Raw genomic sequence first — 21,498 nt, forward strand, 5'->3', positions numbered from 1 at the left:
TGTCGGCTTGCTACAGGGTTTATAAGCGCTGGACAATGCGCATACTGTGTAAATTGCCTGGGGTGGCGTGGGCGTGAGGCACCCCCCACCTTGACCTTAATCGTTACCGATTTTTGCTTCGGGGATGGAGATGGCGCCCGAGATAGCAAACGTGCAAGTTGGTTTCGTGTTGGGACACGGAAGTTAATTTGGCGGTGGATGCCAGCAACGCCGACATACGAACCCTCGGCCGACGCCATCACCACCTCCGCCACCTCAATTATCAACGACCACGAGCACGCGCATGGCCGATCAGCACCATCCGCCTAATCCAACATGAGCATGATCAGCGGATACGCCGTTCGGCGGGTGGAGGGCGGCAGTGTATCACAAGGTCGACGCAGATCCATGGCCAGTCTCTCAGTGGGAAGGCGGTCGCTCGAGCAGGTCATGGACGCGTTCTCGCTGCAGAACCGAGCAAAGTCGCTCATGGACAACGACGTCACGGACGCGTTCGACCCGAAATCTCGCGCCGTGCGCGCGTGGGAGCACGTTCTACTGCTGTGTCTGCTCTACCAAATGTTCATGGTGCCCTACTTTTTATCCTTCCAGCCGCACGCCATCTCGACGGCAAATGCAGAGTTTGTCATGGCGCTAGTGTGTGAATCTGCGTTCCTCCTGGACTTCTACGTGCGAGCACATACGGGATTCTACGCGGACGGGAACCTCGTACGCGACAAGAAGCTCACGCGGCGACGATACTTCCGCTCGTACCAGTTCGCGACGGACGTGATCGCCATTCTACCGGTGCAGGCGTTCTTCACCAGCGACAACTACATGGTAGTACGGCTCACCTTTTTCAAGTTCGTCCGCTGCTTCAGACTGGGCCAATTCATCTCGAGTCTCGACGAGCTCTACGCGAAGAACTTCGTCGCGCTCAAGCTGCTCAAAGTGGTGGTGTCTATGGGGTATATGGCCCACGTATTGGCGTGTATACGCTACAGCTTCGGCTACAACGAGAGCCACACGAACCACTGGCTGCCACCGGAGGAGGAGAGCCACCACCCACTGCACACCAAGTACCTGAGCTCACTGTTCTGGAGTATCGGTATCATGACGGGGCTCTTTGAGGGGGAGCTACCGCGTCACATCAGCGAGTTTTTATTCACGACGCTGGTCGCGTTGTGCGGGTTTTCCATGTTCACGACGCTGGTTGCGACCATTTTCGTCATCTCCAAGTGCGAGAGCGGCCACTCAGAGGCCGTCGAGGCGCGGATCAACCAGCTTGTACATCTTCTCTCCTTCCACCGCGTCCCGGAAAGCCAACAAGTCCAGGCAGTCGAGTATCTGCGGGTATGTACTTGCGGAACTTTACACCATAACTATAGTAGGCTAACTTCTTATGATGATTTATTACTTGAATTGCAGCGCTACTACACGGATGCCGAGTCGAATGACCGCGAGGCATCAAAGCGGTTGTGTCGGTCGGTGGCCAACGACATTCAAGTGGGGCTGTTGAAGCCGATCATCGCCCAGATCCCGATCTTTGAAGGCTGCAGCGACCCATTCATCGTGGCCATGACGAGTTTACTCGAGATGATCGCGATTCCAGCTCAGACTACTCTTTTCTCCGCTGGAGACGACGGAGACGCCATGTTCATCGTCCACTCGGGAGTCCTTGCGGTTGTGATCAAGTCCGTCACAGTGCGCGAGATCCGCAAAGGCGCTTGCTTCGGTGAACTGTCCGTCTTCTCGTCCATGAAGCGCACTGCCACCGTCATGTCAACCACGTACGCGATTCTCTACAAACTCTCGCGATTCCACTGCGAGCGAGTGCTGGACGGATACCCGCGATGCGCCATGATGATCGACGCGCACGTCGAAGCAACGCTGAGGGAGATGCAGGGGGACAGTAACTACATTGTCAACAGTATCGTGTCCCCTAATGCCTCCATCAACGTGAAGACTAACGGACGCAGCAACTCCATCTCCGCTGGGCTCGCGGCGGGCACGTCGGCGATCACCAGCACACTAACGCGAGTGCTGACCATGAACGGCGAGTTTAACTCGAGACGCAGTTTATCTGACGCGTTGATGCCCACGAAGAAGCGCACTCTCGTCATCCCGACGCAAATCGACTCAACCGACTCGCAGCCCGCATCGCACTTGTCTGCGCGGAACCACAGCTACTCGAGACAGCAACACTCCATGGGGAACCACAGCAACTCGAGACATCCCCACCACCACTCCATGCACGCGCGGCAGCCATCGGTCGAGTCGCTCGTCGAGCCGAGACGTGGCATCTGGCGATACATTCTACGCAAGAAGTGCATCGACCACCACTCGCGCGCTCGTCTGTGGTGGCTCGTCCTGCTGCAAGTGAGTCTGTGCCACTCGTGGCTCATGGTGCCGGTTCAAATGGTGTTCCCCTTGTGGCAAAGCCCGCCGTGGCTCACTCAAGCGGTCGACACCATCTTCATCGTCGGTCTGTTTGTCGACATTTTGTTCAACTTTAGTCTGTCGTACTCGGCCGACTCGGAGAAGATCATGGACCCGATGCGCAGTGCCAAACGGTACTTTGAAGGCCCTTTCTTCTTCGATCTCGTGTGCGCGCTGCCCTTCGAATACTTGCACATGGCGAGGTACGGCCTCCTGAGGCTTCCGCGGCTGTTGCGGGTGCTGTACTTGAAAACCCACCTGAGTGAAATCGAGTACTTCTACCCAACGAACAACCGGCGTCAACTCACGCTGCTGGGGGTGCTGCTCATCATGCTCTTCCACATCGTAGCGTGTATTCACTTCACCATCTCGTACATCGAAGGATTCAACCCGAACGCGCAAGAAGCGTGGATCTCGTCGACGAACCTCTGTCTGCGGCGGCTCAACTCCACACACCTAGAGAACTGCAATAGCACGGTCTTCAACGAGCGCGAGAGTATCAGCGACCTCCGGGAGATCAGCGCGTTAGAATACTCACGCTCACTGTACTACGCAGTCGGAGTGCTGGCATCACCGGGGAAAAGCGTCGAGCCTGCGACAGACGTTCAGTTGATCGCAGCGCTTCTGCTGATGCTGAGTGGGTTTTTGATCACGGCCATCGTGGTCGACAACGTGCAGAAGCGCTTCACCGCCTCTGCCTTCGAGCAGAAGGAGTTCTTCGCGACCAGCACGCGCATTCAACTGTTTCTGCGTCGGCAGAACGCACCGCTGTCCATCCACCACCGCGTCAAGTCGTTCCTCGACTACTGGTGGTCTTCGCACAGAGGCGCCAACATCGGTGAGCTGCTGGCGGATCTACCGAGGCCGGTGCGACTTGATGTGCTGCGTAGTATCTGCTTGCCTGTACTGCAGACGCTGGCGCTGCTCCAGGGCATCCGACCCGTGCACGACAAGCTGGAAGAGGTTATGGTGGAGAACGCGAAATTCATCCTCTACGGCCAGGGGGAGATAGTTTACAGACATGGAGACTACGTGACAGGAATGTTCTTCCTGCTGGAGGGGGAGGTGTGTGTCGTGACGGCGGGTGGCCCGCCTCGGGAGGTTCCTCGCGGCGGGTTCTTCGGCACAGCGGCGCTCACGCAACAGGAGCGCGGAGAGGGCTACACAGATCATGTGAGCGCCAACAGCGGCTGCATTTTACTCTTTGTTTCGCGAGACCAACTTCACGTGATGGAGGCCATCTTCCCAGCGTTGAAAGTGGAGCTGCTGACGCTCGAGAAGAGGCTGCTCAACAACAAGCTGGCCAAGTCGGCAGTGAACAAGGAGACGCAGCGGCGCATCCGACGCCAGTCGACGGTCATTATCATCCGCAATGCCATCTTCGGGTCCTTGAAGCACCACACGGTGTACGACCCGGACTCAATGTTCATTCTAACGTGGGAGACGTGGGTGTTCTTCGTCATGACGGCGCAGTGGATCCTCGTCATGTTCCAGGCCTGCTTCCCACTGGAAGACGGACACAAGACTGCGGATATCATCATGGTTTTCATGGAGGTGTGCTTCATTCTAGACATCTACATCCGCTCGCGCCTCGGATTCTACGAGTACGGCAACAAAATGATGAACGTCAAGCGGATTAAACGCGCGTACTTTCGCTCCGGGACGTTCGCGCTGGATATCGCGGCACTCTTGCCTCTGTACATTGTGAACTGGAGTGTGCCCGCCCACGAGCGCTGGGATCTACTCAACATCAACAAGTTGCTGCGATTGTTCAAGGTTCCAAGGCAGCTCCACGCGCTGGAGACGCGCTACCTGAAGCGCACAACGGAGCTGCGTCTATTCAAGCTGCTGTACTACACGTTCATGCTGTCGCACGTGCTGGCGTGTATCTGGTTCAACTTCGCGTCCAAGGTGGCGGTGCCCAACTTCACCAGCACCTTGCTGCCTGTCACCAAGAAGACGGCGTTCGGAGAGAACCACTGGCTGCCGCACGCGCACCTGGAGCACGCGCCGCACATTCTGCAGTATATGGCGTCTCTGTACTGGTCCTTCGGGCTCATGTCGGCCTCGAGCGAGCCCGAGTTCCCCAAGACCACGGCGCAGTGCATCTTCAGCGTTATCACGATGACCTCGGGCTTCTTCCTGTTCGCGTACGTGATCGGCAACTTCACGGACATCATCGAGCTCACGAGCTCCGAGACGAGGGAGTTCAACGCCAAGATGGGCGCGGTGCGGCAAATGCTCAACCATTTCCAACTGCCAGATGCGCTGCAAGAGCGACTCAAGACGTTCTTCCTCTTCAAGCGCTTCCACACGATCACGCAGGAGCATATTCTGGTGCATTGTCTACCCCCTTCACTACTCACGGACATCAGACTCGTTCACCTCAAGCAGATGATCGAGAAGGTGGAGTTCCTCAGCGGCATGGAGGGCTCCGTCACGCGCATGCTCGTGTCCCAGTTCACGCAGGTGCTGGTCTCTCGAGGCGAGTTCATCTGCCGAGTCGGCGAGAAGAGCAGCGATATGTACTTTGTCTTCACGGGGGTGCTGGACGTGCTTCTACCCCTCGGAGTCGTCAACACTTCGACTGGCGTGAACGGTACAGGCATCCGAGAGAAACTTGAGCCGAAAGCAGGGCCCATTAACCCGAAAAATGGTGCACCGCCTACTAAGCTGTGGCGGCTGGGCATTCGTAGAGGCTCTTCCAGCGGACCGAATGTCCAGAGGAACAGTCTTGTCGAGCAGCTCCGGAAGGTGAACGAGATCTCGGCGGGCAGCTACTTCGGAGAGAACGGGCTCTTCACCAACGGCAGACGCAACTCGCACATCCAGGCGCAGACGTCGTGCATTCTGTACAAATTATCTCGCGAGTCGCTCGAACTCGTATTCGACCGGTATCCCGAGTGGAAACACAAGGTCATGCGCATCGTGAACATCCACCGCGAGCAAACGCGCCTGCTGCAGCTCTCGCGCGAGGAGCAGCACCGAGGAACGGATGCTGCCACGGGCTTAATGCTGTCGCGCGCGGACATCATGAACCAGCGCGCGGAGCGGATCAAGGAGGAGATTCAGCATGTGCGTTTACAGGACGGGGAGAGCAGGCATGCTGCGATGGTGGCGAGTGCAGGGCGAACAGCTCTCAAGTGGATAGAGCGGTACGTTATCACCCCGCTTCACTGCCTCATTGAGGGCACCGAAGTGCAGAGCGACTTCCACTTGGCGTGGCTGCGGTTCATGGTCGTCTGCATCCTCTACATCTCGATTCTGACCCCGTACCAACTCGCCATGGATGATCTGGAGCGCACGACGCCGATGGCTGTCATCATCAAGGCCTTTGGGTTATTGTGCGAGCTCGTGTTCATCCTGGACGTTTGGTTCAGTTGGCACGTACGCGGATCGCCAGCGTCCATGGAGCTGTACGAGCAGGATCTGCGCGCCATGTACAAGAAGGAGCGCATGCTGTGGGACACCATTGCCGCCATCCCATTCCACCGGTTCCTGTCCGACTTCCACTGCGGTCCGTCGTTGAGATTGCTGCGCTGTCTGAAGATTTTCAACGTCGTGAGCTACTTGGACGAGCTCAACCGACGCAGCGTCACGTACGAGATCACGCGCTTCTGGTACATCACCATACTCTATCTGCTCATGGTATACTGGGCGGCGTGCGCGTATCTCGCAGTGGCAACGCAGGTGGGCTTTGGCACGGAATGGGACGCCTGGCTTCCGTCTCAGGAGCTGGTGATCTCCGATCCTGATGACCCGTCACCCTCGCAGCTCGCGCTCCGCTTCGTGCGAGGTCTCTTCTTCGCGACCACGACGTTCATCAAGAAGGCTCGCAACCTGCCACCGCAGACGGCATCGCTGTATGCGTTCCACATCGCGGTCTCGTTCGTCGGATTGATCACCATGTCGTTCGTGCTGGGCGAGCTCGCGAGTCTCTTCATCTCGTACATTGGACTCGAGGTGGACTTCCGCAAGAACCACATCGCAATCGAGATTTACCTGGCGCGGCTTCGAGTGAGCGACCAACTCAAAGCCCGCGCGCACGCCTTCATGACGTCGCTTTGGTCGTCGCACGCAGGCGTGAACTATGAGGAGATTCTAGGCGAGATGCCTCGGCCGATCCGTACGGCGTGCGTCCTGCACGTGTCAAGGGAACCGGTGGACTGGTTTCTCAAGAAGATCATCACCCCGATCTGCTGGGAGGGGGCCGACGAGCTCGAGCTTTTCCGACACACTTTGGTGGAGCATCTGCACTTTGAGGGCTATCCGTCCGACGAGAACATTGTCGTGGAAGGCAGCATCGCACGCGCAATGTATTTTGTACTGCGAGGGCATTTGCGACTGCACAGTCGCTCACTGCTGGCGCTCACCCGTCCGATCGGACTGCGCCGAGGTGACTTCTTCGGAGAACGAGGTCTGCTGGGGAGTGCCATCAGTGCGTTTACCGTGCGCAGTGTGCGCGCGTGCGACCTGTTGTCTCTGAGCTCGGAGGATCTCGTCAAGGTGGCGCACAAGCACGCGTTCTCGCACTTGGCACTTCGCATCTGCGAGTGCGCGTACGAGCACCTCAAGGCGAAGAAGCTTGGCGTATGTTCAAAGGCAGACATGGAGGAGAACTGGGGCAAGGCGTTGCTCGAGATAGTCGACGAGCTACGAAAACTCCACATGCGAGCGGCACCCGTCCACTCCCCGAGCTCCGCCGCAGCGGTGTCCGTAGGAATGGGCGCTTTTAGTGTTGGGGCTGAATTCAAGCCTTCGGAGGACCCGAAGGTTGACACTGCGACCAGCCAGGTCAAGGATTTCAATGGCAGTGAGACGGAGAGGGAAGATGCCAACAGCTACTTGAATATCACGGTGGAAGAGCTACCTCGACACGTGGACAAGATGTTCGACGCGCTGAAAGAAGGCAAGGACTGCTACACGGCGTTCTCGCCGCTACTGCAGATCCTCATGCCGAGTGACCCCCTTGACTGGAATGCGAGCTTCCGCCACCCGACACACCACCTGCACCATGTCGACGATGATTTTGGTGACAAGGCTGCATCTACGCTGACTCAAAGGGGTTCGTGGCGTAGTAAACGGCGGCTCAGGGCTACTGGGGAGTCGAGTAAGGACGCGGACAGCGTGTACGAGGAAGAAGTGAACAGCATTGGCGCTATCGCGTCCAAGCTCCAGCAAGAACAGGACGAAGGACCGAGCAGTACCTCGACAGATACGGTCCCTCTTCGATCATTGATCCATCAGAGTAACTTCGCCTCACGCATCCGAAGCGTGGATGCTGCCACGGGTCGACCAGTGGAGAGATTGGCACCAAGTGCCGACACGGAAGAAGCTGTGGCATTCAGTATGCAAAATGCCAACGGGAAATCTCAGAATACGCTGAGATTTGCGGCGGATGATAACAAGTGCGCGCCTCCGATTCACGTACTTCGCAAGCGCGCCACTGGTAAGAACTCTCACGTTGTTCTTGCCCTGCAATGCTTTCGAGACGGCTGATAGATATTTTTTTCTCGTTTTTTTTCTTTCAGAAGCTGGAGGTTCGGCGAGCAAGTACGCACCGCTGCAAGACGCAGAGATCGAGTCGCTGGAGTAATATGCTCTTCTCTACGATCCCTCCTTCAATGGTGACGTTCGATGTCACACCTTTAAGTCATGACAACAATTTTGGGTTAAATAATAAGTACAATTAGCGTTAGTATCTCGCCAGCAGATAAGGCAGACTTTCATCCATAAAGCGCGAACAGTGGCGCAGCAGCGTTACTCTCCCATCGCAGCAGCGCCATGGCGATCTGGTATTTCCAGATTGTAGCGTGCTTGGTACTCCGACCGTTGAGTAAATTGCCGCCGAATGTGACGTCGCAGCCTCGGATGGGGGGCCTCGGGGGGCCAATAATGCCCTGAACCGTCCTCTCGGCAGGAGGGTCCGTGATCATGAGCCAGTAGAACATCTCCATCCACTGCACGTTCGGGTCGTCGTCGTCCTCGACGCACACGGCCGGGTTGTGCGACCGGAAGCAGATGAGGTAGCCGTTGGCCAGCCGTATCCGGAACAGCAGGAAAATGGTGCGGAAGATCGGCGCCGAGCTCCCCTCCTGCAGGTCTCGGCGGATCAGGAGCGTGTTGTCGTTGATCTTCTGCAGGATCTCGAGCTTCTGCACGGACGAATAGATGCCGTGGTACAGACCGAAGTCGCAGTACATCTCCCAGCTCTTGTCCACGAGCTCCTCGGCGCCGATGGTCTCGATCCGCTTGGTGAAGTTGAACTGCACGCGGCCGTCGGGCGTGATGCGCTGGTGCTGCGTCCAGCCCATGGTCTTCTCCTGCTCGTCCGCCTCGACGCGCCGCATGGTGTCGAAGAAGGACGTGGCGTGCCTGTGCGAGTCGATCATGATGTCCCGGGCCTCGGCCTCGCTCAGCTCCTGGAAGTGGATGGTGCCGATGGACGTGCGCGCGCCGAGCAGCTGCCGCGGGATCTGGAAGTCGCCCTGCAGGCGCTGCAGCTGCTCGCCCAGCGCGTCGAAGACGAGGAACTGGTCCCTGAGCTCCGCGTTCTCCCGGCGCAGGCCGCGCACCTCGTAGATGGAGTGTACGAACTTCTTGAACAGGACGTCGCGCAGGCGGCGCTCGTCGAAGTGCATCCAGTCGTGCTCGCGGCGGTAGACGTCGAGCAGCTGGTCCAGCTCCCCCTCGAGCTCGTCGTTCACCTGGCGCAGGCCCTTGCGCTCGTTCTTCTTGCGCACGCGCGACTGGCGCACGATCTCGCAGTGCTTGAGCCGCTTGAGCTCTGCCTTGGCCATGCGGCGCTTGGTGTCGGGCGGCACGTCCGCGCTCAGCTGCGCCACGAGCTGGCGCTCCACGTCGTCCAGCGTCACGGGCTGCTTGACTGTCGGCGGCTGCGTCTTCTTCTTCTGCTGCTGCTGCTTCTTGGGCTTGGGCTTGGGCTTCTGCGCCAGCTGCAGCGTCGTCTGCGCGGCGGGGGACGCGGGCGAGGAAGACGCCGGAGACGCCGAGGCTTGCACGCGCGCGGCCGGCGCGGGGCCCCGAGGCGGCAACAGCGGCGGCAGGCGGAGAGGCATGAGGGCGCCCTGGCCTGGCAACAGTAATGCCGAGTCTCAAATCTCAAGAGATGCGACTTGTGTAAACGTGGTGTAGCGTTGCGACTTGAAGCGACGCAGCTGCTAGACGCTCGCAATAGTAAGTGGGCCCATGCCTCCACCACCGCCGCCTCCTTCGGGGCCGCCTGCAATCGACAGCACCATCTACGACAAGCAACTGGCGTGGAAGCAGCACGGACAGCGCAAGGTGGCGACCGGTTAATTTATAGGGGGGTTGAGCATGCGAGTTAGTGCTGACAAGACCTTACGGCCAATGGTCAATGGTCAATGGTCGATGGTGTGCGTGTGTCTGCAGCTGGCGAGTAGGTCGCAGGAGCTGCGCGCGCAACAGGAGCAAGAGTGCACGTTCTCGCCCAAAGTCGGTAGCTGCAGTTTGGATCTAGTGTAGTGAGGAGGGAGGTGGGTGACAGAGTCGAGGGTGTGTCTTGTATGTGGGGCAGACCAACTCGCGGTCGCTGCGGGCTGCGGACTTCGCTGCTGCAGCGGAGGACGAGGACGATGGAGGCGAGCACTCGACGGTTGCCACGAGCGTGGAAACGGAGGCAGCGCTGCTCCACCCGACCGAGTCGCAGGAGACGTCCATCCAGATGCACTTGGCTCGCCAGGGACGCGCACGAGAGCAAGCCCACGAGGCGCAGCAAAAGTTGGTGAAGAGATAGAGAAGAAGATGTCGTTTCTGCGAAGCTAAACGTGACTGTACTGTCTGGATGCGTGCAGGTTGGCTGGCGTAATGCTGGCGAAGGACTTTGGCAAAGTGACTACGGTCGAGCCGTTTGCACTGAGCACGACCAACTGGGTGAGTCTTCAGACGGTTGTGCAATAATTCAGTTCTTGCTACTAGCTCAACGTGTGCTCTCACGATGGCAGAAACCGCGACAAAGCACGATCGAATCGCCGACACGGGTCTGCCCTGTGGAGTGCTCCGCGGTGGACGACGAGCGGCAGTCGAAAGTTACAAGCAAAACGGGCGCCAAGTCTAAGATGAAGAAGGGTCATACGCCTACCGCACGAGGGTCAAGCAAGTCGCCTCGATGCTCACACGCAACGTGTGGAGCGGCCGCCGCCACGTCGAAGGAAGAGGAGGCGTGGGAAAGGTGCGTCTTGCTCACTCGGATGCTGCTTATGAATGGACCTAAACGAGTCGCCACCGTGTATTGATTCGTTGCAGTGAGCGAGCGACGTTGGTCTCAATCATCGATGCTCAGCGCCGGGAGCTCGCGCTCCGAGAGCAGGCCCAGCAAGAGGCAGTGAAAGTGGCCGAGCGCTTTGCAACCGCGACGCAGGCTTTTGAGGAGCGGCTCGTTGCGGTGGAGCAGTCCGCGGCTAAAGAACTGGAGGAGGTCAAGCGCCTGCTTGCCAGTCAGGCCGCTGCCACCGATCTCATCCTCACGTCGCTGGGCATCACGCGGCGACCGGGGTCTAGCAGCGGTAGCTCACGATACGACTGAGCTCAACTTCTACTCGTATTGTTTGCTCTGCAACCGGAGCTTCGGCTTCGCAGTAAACAAGAATACGGCTCTAGGCTCCCTTCCGACTTCCTTGTTGGTCCAGCAGAGCAACACGAGGCACCGGAAACATGGTTATTTATCAAACATAACGCAGCTCCAGATCTCGGACCGTACGCAATACTGCACCCGCAGCAATCAATCGTCTGCACCACGTTGATCTGGACTGGCTTGCGAAAGTTAAATGAAATCACTCGCTGATCACCACGAAGATGGCGGCAAAGTGAAGAGCGGGCCGACCATCATACTCTCCCACTTGAGCACGATGGACAGCGTGTTCATGGCGAGCGCCGCTATTGACTCGTTGTCACCATAGTCCATGCAGCCGCCGTACTCCACCTGAGCGCCCTCCTGGTAGAATCCGCCTTCACCTCCTGTTTCCACCGTAGGCTCGAACACGAACCAGCCCGACAGCTCTGTCCACTGCACGGCTGTGCCATCTCGGCTGACGGAGCTCAACGCCGGATCGGTCAGACGCTCAGGCGAGACCGACTTGACGCAGATGATGAAGCCCTTCCGAGTGCGAACGCGGAACAATAAATACACACACCGGTAGAGCTTGGCTCCGTCGGGGCTCTTGGACTCGCGCAGAGCCACGATGGTGTCGTCGTTCACGCGCTGCAGGATCCGCAGCGTCATAAGGCCGCGGAACTTGGTCTCAGTGCAGTCCGGGTCGGAGAAGCACTGCCACGTGCTGGTCATGAGTTCCATGGCGCTGCGTCCGACGAAGCGCTTACGCAGCGAGAACTTAAGAGTTGTCCCGTCTAGCAGGCGCTTGTCCTCCCAGCCCATGATGCTGGCTCCGGTGGTCAGCGCCCTGCCGCTCAGCGAGAAGTCGAGGATGCAGCGGTAGAACTCGTTGACCAGCGCCGATGACTCTGCGAAGCCCAGCGGCCTGTACCCGAGCTGCTTGCGCATGGCCACAGCCAGCGGCGTCTTGCCCGTGATGGTGGGCCCCACGAAGGTCGGGCGCGGCTCGTTGAAGAACTGCGCCGAGGAGCTTTTCTTGTGGCTCGCGCTCAGCGGCGAGACGCCGCGCGCGTTCATTTCGACGTCCTGAGTAGGCAGCGGGGACGAGTCCGCGCCCAAGTACAGTGGCGGGGACGACGGCGACGACGGGAACGTGGCGGAGCAGGAGGACGACGTCGTGGCCGTGTCCGAGTCGGTGTCGGAGTTGTCCGAGTCGTCCGACGAGATGGAGGCGGCTCTCTGCGCCAGCGCCACCATGCTCGTGGCGAACTGCTGCCTGTAGTTGAGCAGCAGCCGCAGCCTGGCGGCCTCGCTGCCCAGCTCCTCCTGCTCGTTGGTCAGCAGCGCGTACCGGCGCTGGATCTCGTCCGCAGCGCTGCTCCTGGGCTGCGCGCGCTGCGCCTGCTGCTTGGACATGGAGAGCTTCTCCAGCTGCTGCTCCAGCTCCTTGACCGTGTCCCGCAGGCTCTTGAGCGCCGCCTGCAGCAAGAAATGACATAAGTTGATCATCGTAAGTACCAGTTATTGTCATAATTGCGACATAAGACTGCAGCGTACCTTGTTGCGGTGGTAGGCGCGCTTGACGACCTCGCGGTGTCGCGCGCGCCGCTCCATGGCCGAGAGCTTGCCCTTGGGCGAGTCCTTGTCCGTCTGCTTGGCGCCGCGGACGACCACGGGCGACGCTGGCTGCACCTCTTGCTGCACCTGGAGGGAGGAGGGTGATGACGTATGCATTTGCACTTCTTGTTGCATTTGCAGTTGCAGTTGCATCTCCACGTCCTTAACCGTAGCGGTCGCGTCGTCCGCGGGCTCCGTCATGAGCAGGATGTCCAGCAGCGCCTGGTCGTCGGCGCTCCAGAGCGCGGGGGGCGCGGCCATGGCGTCCGCGGCCGCGTGCAGGTTCGTCGCGTGCTTAGGTGTTGCCACCTGCATTCTGCTGCTTAGACACTCGGCGGTTAGCACTAGCCTAAAGCGAAGGTGCGCGCGTTTGTTTTGCCGGTTGCCCCTCGTTCGTTCTCGCGTCTTGTGGAAGTGATTGCGGAAAAGGAGACAGTCCTCGAAGGCGATTTATGCTCGTTTAAGTACGATCGGGTATGACAGGGAAAGCTCATCCAGGCGTTATCAAAGCGTCTTGTCTGGGCGGACCACCAGATGGAGGCACTGCAACGCGCAAGATGCTGGTACCTGTAACATGTCTGCAAGCAACACTAGCGAAGTGATCTACTGGAGCGGCATCCATGGCTTTCGTCCAGCATTGCTAGACGGAGGCAATGTTAGACCCGATGTTGAAGTTGGGGGTCACTATTTTGGTACAGTTCATATGACGAACAATGAGACGTCGTATGTTTCAGTTGGGCTATAGTCACAGGTCTCGGACGTGCGGGCCAGCCAGTCGATGGGGCAATAGCTGGGGTTGGAGGTGCACCACCGTCGGGCGAAAACGAGTTGGCTGGCGCTGATCCACTGAAGTCGCGGGGGCCGGCACCTCTGTGACCATCGCAGCCATTGCATCTCCAATGGTGGGGCCAGCAACCGCTTCACCGTCCGCCTGTTGCTCTTCTTCTCTAGCCTCGATCTCCCCCGTCTCATCCACTTGATCGCGCTCTTGCTCCTCGTGGTGTGCGTGTGGTCGTCCGTCCACAGGCTCTTCCTTCGCGTTGAACGAGGTGTCGATGGTTGGGAGCACGCTGCGGTACCGGTAGCTGATCGATCCCGAGGCTGACAGCGTCGCCAGCGTCGCAGTGAGGTCGGTGTTCGTTGCCGTGGCAAACGTGGCGTCCCAGTCCAACGGATCAGTAGGCAGCATGCAGTGGAGCAGCGCCGCGAACGCCTCGTAGCAGGTCGTGGTGGTGTCCAGCGCGTTGAACATCTCTCGCAGCCGCGTGGGCAACTCAGCCGAGTCGTCTGCACGAGCCTCACAAGCCACGACAGACCCTCCTTCTCCCAGATTGAGCTCGCTCTCCGTGCCGCCCCTCCTGAAAAAACTCGAGAGCCTTGGTGCCTCGATATCGGAGAAGGACGCGTCTGGGGTGGCAGCAACGTTAGCTCTATCAGCAGAGACCACCGCGCTGGTGTTCGCCACAGCCGCTTCGTGCACGCTTTGAAATTCTTTGACACAATGCAGCAGCGCCTCCCCCCAGCGATCCTCCATGTCGACTCTGGAGCAGGGGGCGTGATACTGCGCCTTGAGGTGTTTGTGCGCGCTGGTGCAGATCTGGAGCGCCAAACGAGAGAAAGCGTGCTGCTGGAGCACCTGCGCGAACGCCTCCGAGCTCAGAGAGAGCAGATCGCACGCCCTCACGCTTCGAACAGTGTACGAGCTAATGGTGCAGCCCAGAAGACCGCGCTCGCCGAAGTAACTTCCGTCGCGAAGCCCCACAGGTCGAGCCAGCAGCGATCGACTTTGCATTTGCAGGTGGCCCTTGATCACGAAGTACATGGCTCGAACGATGCTGCCCTCGGTCACAACGTTCTCGTTTCGAGGGCAGCACTCGAACTGCAGACGCTCAGCCAGCGACAGCGTGAACGCCCTGACACTCTCGCCCCCATCCCAGCAAATGGGGGAGATGACTTTCATGATGAACCAGTCGAGGGGCTCCTTAGCCGTATGGAGGACGCAAGCGGTGCGGATCGAGTGGGGCATCTCCGTTAAAAGCTCTTCGTAGTTCACTCCCGCGTGGGAAGACCAGAGCGACGTCATGAAGGCGTACGTGCGCAGCTTCAGCCGATCGCTGACACGCAGGCGCGTCAGATAAAGCTCGACGGCGATGTGGTTCTTGCGGAAGTTGACCTCGAGCCCAATGTACGAGATGAAGAGGCTTGCGAGCTCGCCCAGCACAAACGACATCGTGATCAATCCCGTAAATGAGGCGGCGATTTGGAACGCGTACAGCGACGCGGTCTCCGGGGCCAGGTTCCTCGCTTTCTTGACGAACGCGGTGGTGGCGAAGAAGAGGCCGCGCAGAAAGCGTCGAGCTAGTTGAGTAGGTGACGGATCGTCGGGGTCCGATATCTCGAGCTCCTGAGAAGGGAGCCACCCTTCCCACTCCGTGCCAAAACCCGCCTGCATGGCCACAACCAGGTAGGCACACGCAGCCCAGTAGATCACCAATAAATACAGCATCGCGACGTGCCGGAAGCGCGTGATCTCGCTCGTGACGCTGCGCCGATTGAGCTCATCCAAGTAGTTCGTGATGTTGACGATCTTGACGCAACGCAGCAGGTTGACCCACGCACCGCACTTGAACGCCGACAGAAACCCGTAGAACGGGATCGCGGCGATGACGTCGAAGGCCATCCGCTCCTTCTTGTACATGCTGCGCAAGTTCTGGTCGTAGAGCTCCATCGCAGCGGGGGACTCCTGGAGGTGCCAGCTGAACCAAATGTCGATGATAAAGGCAATTTCACACTGCAATCCGATGGCTTTCGCGATGGAAGCGGCGACTGTTTCACGGTCGAGGGGGTCCATGGCAAGCTGGTAGGGCACCATGATCGCAACGTACATGGTGCAACACACAATGAACCGCAGCCAGAGGAGGTGGGCGTCGCTTTGCACTGCAACGCCATCAAGCAGAGCATCAATGAGCTTCCGAGAAGGCTTCACTACACCTTGGTTTAGCAGCTGAGCTCCCCGTTGGCTTGACACTTTGATGAGGTTCATGTGTACGCTCTTACCGCGTTGCAAGCGTGACGAGTACATCTTCTCCTTTAACCGCTCGGCTCGCTCGTTCATGATATCCGCCTGTGACAAGACCACTCCACTGGTTGTGGTCGTTCTGCGTCGCTGCTCGTCGCGAGAGAGCTGCAAAAGCCGAGCTTGCTCGCGATGGATGCTCGCAATGCGAAGCACCTTGTGTTTCCATTCGGGATATCGGTCGAAAACTGTCTCCAGAGACTCGCGTGACAGTCTGTACAGGATGCAAGAGGTCTGCGCTTGGATGTGCGCGTTACGCTGCGCGTTGGTGAACAGCCCGTTCTCTCCAAAGTAGCTGCCCGCCGATATCTCGTTCACCTTCTTCAGCTGTTCTTGGTCTTGCGCGATGGTGGGGGAGACCGCATCTTTCTTCTCTTTCTTCCCTCCGCTAGCACGATTTTTCGCGCTGGCTGCTCGGATCTTCTTACCAAAAAGGCCTTCAACAACCGATTTGAACGTAGGCTTGGAGCGACCAGCAACTCGCAGGGGTAACATCACGTTTAGGACGCCCGTGAAGATGAAGAACATATCGCTCCTGTTCTCCCCCAACTTGCACACAAACTCGCCGCGCGACACCAGAACCTGAGTGAACTGAGACACCAGCATCCGCGTGATGGAGCCCTCCATACCCCTCAAGAACTCCACCTTCTCTATCATGGGCTTCAGATGCACGAGGCGGATATCCGTCAACAGCGACGGAGGTAGGCAGTGCACTAGGATATGCTCCTGCGTGATTGTATGGAAGCGCTTGAATAGCAAGAACGTCTTGATGCGCTCCTGCAGAGCCTCTGGCATCCGAAAATGGTCCAGCATTTGCCGCACCGCGCCCATCTTGGCGTTGAAGTCCCTGCTCTCAGCAGTCGTGAGCTCGATGATGTCCGTGAAGTTGCCAATCACGTAGGCGAAGAGGAAGAACCCAGTTGTCATGGTGACTACGCTGAAGATGCATTGCGCCGTGGTCTTGGGGAATTCCGGCTCGCTTGAAGCCGACATGAGGCCAAAGGACCAGTACAGAGACGCCATGTACTGCAAGATATTGGACCCGTGCTCCAAGTGCTCCGACGGCAGCCAGTGGTTGTCACCAAACGCCGTCTTCTTGGTGACGAGGAAGCTGTTGCTGCTGAAGAAGGTGGGCACGGCCACTTTGGACGCGAAGTTGAACCAGATGCAGCCTAGCACGTGTGACAGCATGAACGTGTAGTAGAGCAGCTTGAATAAACGCAGCTCCGTTGTGCGCTTCAAGTATCTCGTCTCGAGCGCATAGAGCTGCCTGGGGACCTTGGATAACCGCAGGAGTTTGTTGATATTCAGCATATCCCAGCGCTGTTCGGCAGGAACACACCAATTCACAATGTACAGAGGCAAAAGAGCCGCGATATCCAACGCAAAAGTCCCAGACTTGAAGTACGCGCGTTTAATCCGCTGTAAGTCCATCATTTTGTTGCCGTACTCGTAGAATCCGAGGCGCGAGCGGATGTACATGTCCAGAACGAACGAGACCTCCAGAAAGACCATGAGCGCGTCTGCGTTCTTGTGCCCTTCCGTAAGAGGGAAACACGCCTGGAACATGACGAGGATCCACTGCGCCGTCATGACGAAGAACACCCACGTCTCCCACGTTAGAATGAACATTGAGTCCGGATCGTACACGGCAGTGAGCGATTGTTTCAGTCCAGCGAGGGCACTTTGCAGTAATTCAGGGGCAGAGCCTCTATGCGCGTGCAGGTCTCGCCGTGTATTCATGTGCATTTTTGCCAGTTTGTTGCTCAGCAATCGCTGCTCCAGTGCTAAAAGCTCCGCCCGCAGCTTGGGAAAGATGACTTCCATTGCTTGCAACTGGGCTCTAGATACGAAGAGTAGGATGCAGCCGCTGCTGGCACTGACATGCTCCGTGTATCCCTCCCCTCGCTCTTGATGGGTCAGCACCGCTGTCCCGAAGAAGCTCCCGCGCGGTATTTCACGGGGTGAACCACTCATCTTCACCACGCACACCTCGCCCTCGAGTAGGAAAAACATTCCTGTCACGTAGTCTCCATGTCTGTAAACTATCTCACCCTGGCCGTACAGGATAAACTGCGCGTTCTCAACCATCACCCCTTCCAACTTGCTCCATACTAAGCGTGAACCCTGAAGCAAAGCTAGCGTCTGCAGTACGGGCGTGCAGATACTTCTCAATAAATCCAAGCGAACAGGTCGTGGGAGATCGGCCAACAGTTCACTAATCACAGCGCCATGGTGAGACGACCACCAATAGTCCAGAAACGACTTGACACGATGGTATATGGCTAGCGGGGCCTTCTGCCGTCGTAGGAAGAGCTGGATGCGCGTACTTGTTGCAAGAAACTCCTTTTGCTCGAATGCAGAGGCCGTGAAGCGCTTCTGCACGTTGTCCACCACAATGGCCGTGATGAGAAAGCCACTGAGCATGAGAATCAGCGCTGCGACCAGTTGAACGTCGCTCGTGGGCTCCACGCTCTTCCCTGGAGACGCAAGCACCCCAACCGCGTAATACAGCGAGCGAAAGTACTCTAATGACGTGATTCGAAGCAGTTTCCCTCGGTCACTCTTCTCGTTGAATACCGCGCCGCTGCAGTCTTCCAAGTGTGTCGCGTTTATTCTCCTCAGACACAGTTTGATGGATGAGATCCAGGCCTCCTCTTCGTTCGGATTGAACCCTTCGATGTACGAAATGCCAAAGTGGATGCACGCCACGATGTGAAACAGCATGAACAGCAACACCCCGAACAGCATGAGTTGGCGTCTGCTGTTGAAATGGACAAAGTGTTCGATCTCGCTGAGTTGCTTCTTTAGGTGGGTAACACGCAGGAGGCGTGGGAGCCGCATGAGGCCATACTTCACCATGTAGAAGTACTCAAAAGGGAGGGAGCACAACAAGTCGAAGAGGAAGCTGCCTTCCAGATACCACTGTGCACTGCGCTTGGGGTCCATGATCTTCTCCGAGTCGGTCATGAATGATAGCTTGAGGGTAAGAACGATATCGAGCAGCAGACAGACATTCGAGATGGTGTCGACGGTTAGAGTCATCCACGACGGCCGCTGCCAGAGCGGAAACACCACTTGAACCGGGATCAGGATCCAGCAATACCACTGGTTAATGAAGAGCAATACGAGCCACCACAAGCGAGCACGGGAGTGGTGATCGATGCATCTCGGAAGCAATATCAACCTCCACAAACCGTTGTGCTTGTATACGGTGGTTTTAGTCAGGTCCTCTCGCCGATCGTACGGGTTCAATGTCCTCTTTCTCGTCGGCTGGTGGCCACTGCCAAGTGTGCTGTTCGAGAAAGATCCATCATCGTTCGTGGTCATGCATTCGACTCCCGTGTCGGTGCAGGTATCGGGCACAGATGAAGGGATTGATATTCGCCCGCTTCCCTCTCGTTTCGACCTGGGAATCGATATCTGACTGCTCTCTCGTTTCGACTTCATTGACTGACTCGGCTGCAACGGCGCGATCTTCGCGCCTCGTGCTCTCGCCCATCGTCCCTCTTCTCGAAAGCACTTTTGTTAGAGTGGACACTCCTTCTACGCATCCTGCTGCGACGGACACTCGGCGGTAATCTCCCTTCCTTGAAATGCTCGTAGAAGTGGCGGGGGAGGAGTTGCTGGCGTCTTTTTCACTGCTGTTGAGCTGGTTAAGAACGTCCTCGACATGAGCAGCAATAACGGCAGCACATTTCGGATACCCTTCAAGAACGCGCTCGCAATAGAACCTGGACAACTTGTACAGAATCGAGAACGTCGTCGAGATGACAGTTGCGGTGCGTGGCATTGAAGAGAACACGGACAGTTCTCCGAAGCACGAGCCCTTTCGGATCTCCCGCACAGTCACGGACTTGACCACAATCGCGAGCACCCCGGACTGAACCACGTATAGAGCGTCTCCGTAGTCTCCTGCAGAGAATAAAATTGTCTGCGCTGGCACCGCGATCATTCTCAACAGACTCGTCATCGCCACGACGAACTGGTCGCTGCAGCCATCAAAGAGCGAGATTTTGGCGATCGTCGACTTCAGGAGCTCCACTTGGATGTCATTCGCGATGGACGGGCACAGCATCTTGGCGGCCTCACGGTCATTCGACTCTGCGTCGGTATAGTAGCGCTTTAAACACAATATCGTCAGCATTTTGGTCATCTAAATGGAGCATATAGTAGAAGACTAGCTAACTTACCTTGAGATATTCGACAGCCTGGGTCTGTTGGCTCTCTGGAACGCGATGAAAGGAGAGTACATGCACTAGTTGGTTGATCCGTGCCTCCATAGCTTCTGAGTGACCGCTTTCGCACTTGGAAATCACAAAAATTGTTGCGACTAGCGTCGTAAACATCGAGAAACCGCAGAGCGCCACTAACGTCGTGAAGAGAAACTCCATGCTGTGGTGCGGCAGCTCTCCTTCAAAAAGCCCCGTCATGATTCCGACGCTCCAGAACAGCGACGTGAGGTACTCCACGTGAGGCGCTTCATGGTGCGCTGTGTGTGCCGGTAGCCAGTGGTTGGTATGGCTCGCATCCGTGCCGAAGCTATATCGTACACAGGCCAGGACGTGAGCCAGATATACTGTGGAAGCGAGAACCTTGAATAACTTGAGAGCTACAAAATGTTTCGTGTAGAATTCGTCCAGACTCGACACAAAATCCGGTAGTCTCGACCACCGCAGAAGCTTTAGGAACAGCAGCTTCGCCACAACTTGCGGGTATTTCACCACGAGAACCTGGTACGGCAGGATGGCCACAACGTCCAGCAGGAACTGGGAGGAGCGCACGTAGCGTCGAATGGTGAGCTTCTTGTCGCGAATGAGGTTGCCGTCCGCGTAGTACCCAGTGAGCGCTTGGACGTAGAAGTCCACCGCGAATACTAATTCGCACGCGATGATTAACACAAAGAACATTGAAACGCTGCCGACAGCCTCGGGCTGGAACGCCAGGAAGTAAGGCAGCAGGAACGACTCCTGGAGCAGGCTCAGCAGCAGCACGTGGTCCCACACTTTGATGGCTCTCGCATTCGGGTCGAAGGCGTCCTGTCGGTCTTCTGCTAGTACGTTGGCCAGCCGCGTGTGCAAACTGAAGGAGCTGTGGACGCTGCCGACCGATCGGCGGCTGATCGACATCATCCACGAGTGCCGCTCGCTGTTGGCGGTGCCCTTGCTGGTCGTCCCTTTGCTGACATTGCTCCCTCTGCTTCGGAACATCCTCGCCCCATGCAACGCAGCAGTGTACGGCCTTCAGCACTCCGTCACCTTCCTTCCTCTCGGACCAGCGACTGCGAAAAACCCGTGGACGTTGCACGGCAGCAGCGAGTATATAAATACGTCCAGCCTTCTAACCGATGGACGTGAACGTCGAGTCAATATTGAAATGCTGCGATCGATTAAACGTCCACGCGACGTCGTTGTGGGAGTTCACTTCTAGCGCCCGGCGCAACCGGCTCCATACTGAGCGCCAAGTGATTTGCGCGCGACGATCCGAAGTGGGCGCAAATTCGTTACTGTTTGGAGCCCCACAGTGAGCCCGGCGGCAACGGCCCATAAATAAACGGGGCTCGCCAACTTCTCCACGGACGCATGAGACCGTCTCTGATGCCTTGATGCTGAAGCATTGCGGAGGAGCTTCGCGAAGTCACTGGATGGCCGAGGATGCTTCGCGTGCGAGCTGCTGTAGGCGCCAACGCCCTATGGGCCTGCTGCGTGTTCGCTGCGTGCCTCCGGCTATCATTCCTTCGTCCACAAATCACTGCCACATTCGGACGAGCGCAACAATTATTTGTGGCGGCATA

General features: G+C 57.7%; 5 protein-coding genes across 5 annotated transcripts; 2 read left to right on the top strand and 3 right to left on the bottom strand.

Annotated features, from left to right (window-relative positions):
- Positions 1–315: 315 nt before the first annotated feature.
- Positions 316–7,047, top strand: PHYSODRAFT_462296 (hypothetical protein; the record flags this gene model as incomplete). Its single annotated transcript, XM_009524600.1, has 6 exons — positions 316–794; positions 861–1,332; positions 1,408–2,097; positions 2,269–4,992; positions 5,173–5,493; positions 5,608–7,047. Coding segments are annotated over 6 exons (6,126 nt in total), but the record flags the coding sequence as incomplete, so codon positions are not given.
- Positions 7,048–8,144: 1,097 nt separating this feature from the next.
- Positions 8,145–9,218, bottom strand: PHYSODRAFT_495516 (hypothetical protein; the record flags this gene model as incomplete). The annotated part of the gene is made up of 1 exon (XM_009524601.1): positions 8,145–9,218. One exon carries the CDS (start codon positions 9,216–9,218, stop codon positions 8,145–8,147), a length of 1,074 nt encoding a protein of 357 aa, XP_009522896.1.
- A 578-nt stretch (positions 9,219–9,796) lies between these two features.
- On the top strand, positions 9,797–10,984 carry PHYSODRAFT_312953 (hypothetical protein; the record flags this gene model as incomplete). Its single annotated transcript, XM_009524602.1, has 5 exons — positions 9,797–9,813; positions 10,066–10,179; positions 10,254–10,332; positions 10,404–10,630; positions 10,705–10,984. The coding sequence occupies 5 exons, from the start codon at positions 9,797–9,799 to the stop codon at positions 10,982–10,984; spliced, it is 717 nt and encodes a 238-aa protein (XP_009522897.1).
- A 258-nt stretch (positions 10,985–11,242) lies between these two features.
- On the bottom strand, positions 11,243–12,889 carry PHYSODRAFT_558666 (hypothetical protein; the record flags this gene model as incomplete). The annotated part of the gene is made up of 3 exons (XM_009524603.1): positions 11,243–12,490; positions 12,569–12,703; positions 12,788–12,889. The coding sequence occupies 3 exons, from the start codon at positions 12,887–12,889 to the stop codon at positions 11,243–11,245; spliced, it is 1,485 nt and encodes a 494-aa protein (XP_009522898.1).
- Positions 12,890–13,373: 484 nt separating this feature from the next.
- Positions 13,374–20,833, bottom strand: PHYSODRAFT_490524 (hypothetical protein; the record flags this gene model as incomplete). Its single annotated transcript, XM_009524604.1, has 3 exons — positions 13,374–19,136; positions 19,228–19,827; positions 19,898–20,833. 3 exons carry the CDS (start codon positions 20,831–20,833, stop codon positions 13,374–13,376), a joined length of 7,299 nt encoding a protein of 2,432 aa, XP_009522899.1.
- Between the last annotated feature and the right edge of the window lie 665 nt (positions 20,834–21,498).

The sequence above is a fragment of the Phytophthora sojae genome, assembly GCF_000149755.1.
Source record: "Phytophthora sojae unplaced genomic scaffold PHYSOscaffold_3, whole genome shotgun sequence".
NCBI lineage: Eukaryota > Oomycota > Peronosporomycetes > Peronosporales > Peronosporaceae > Phytophthora > Phytophthora sojae.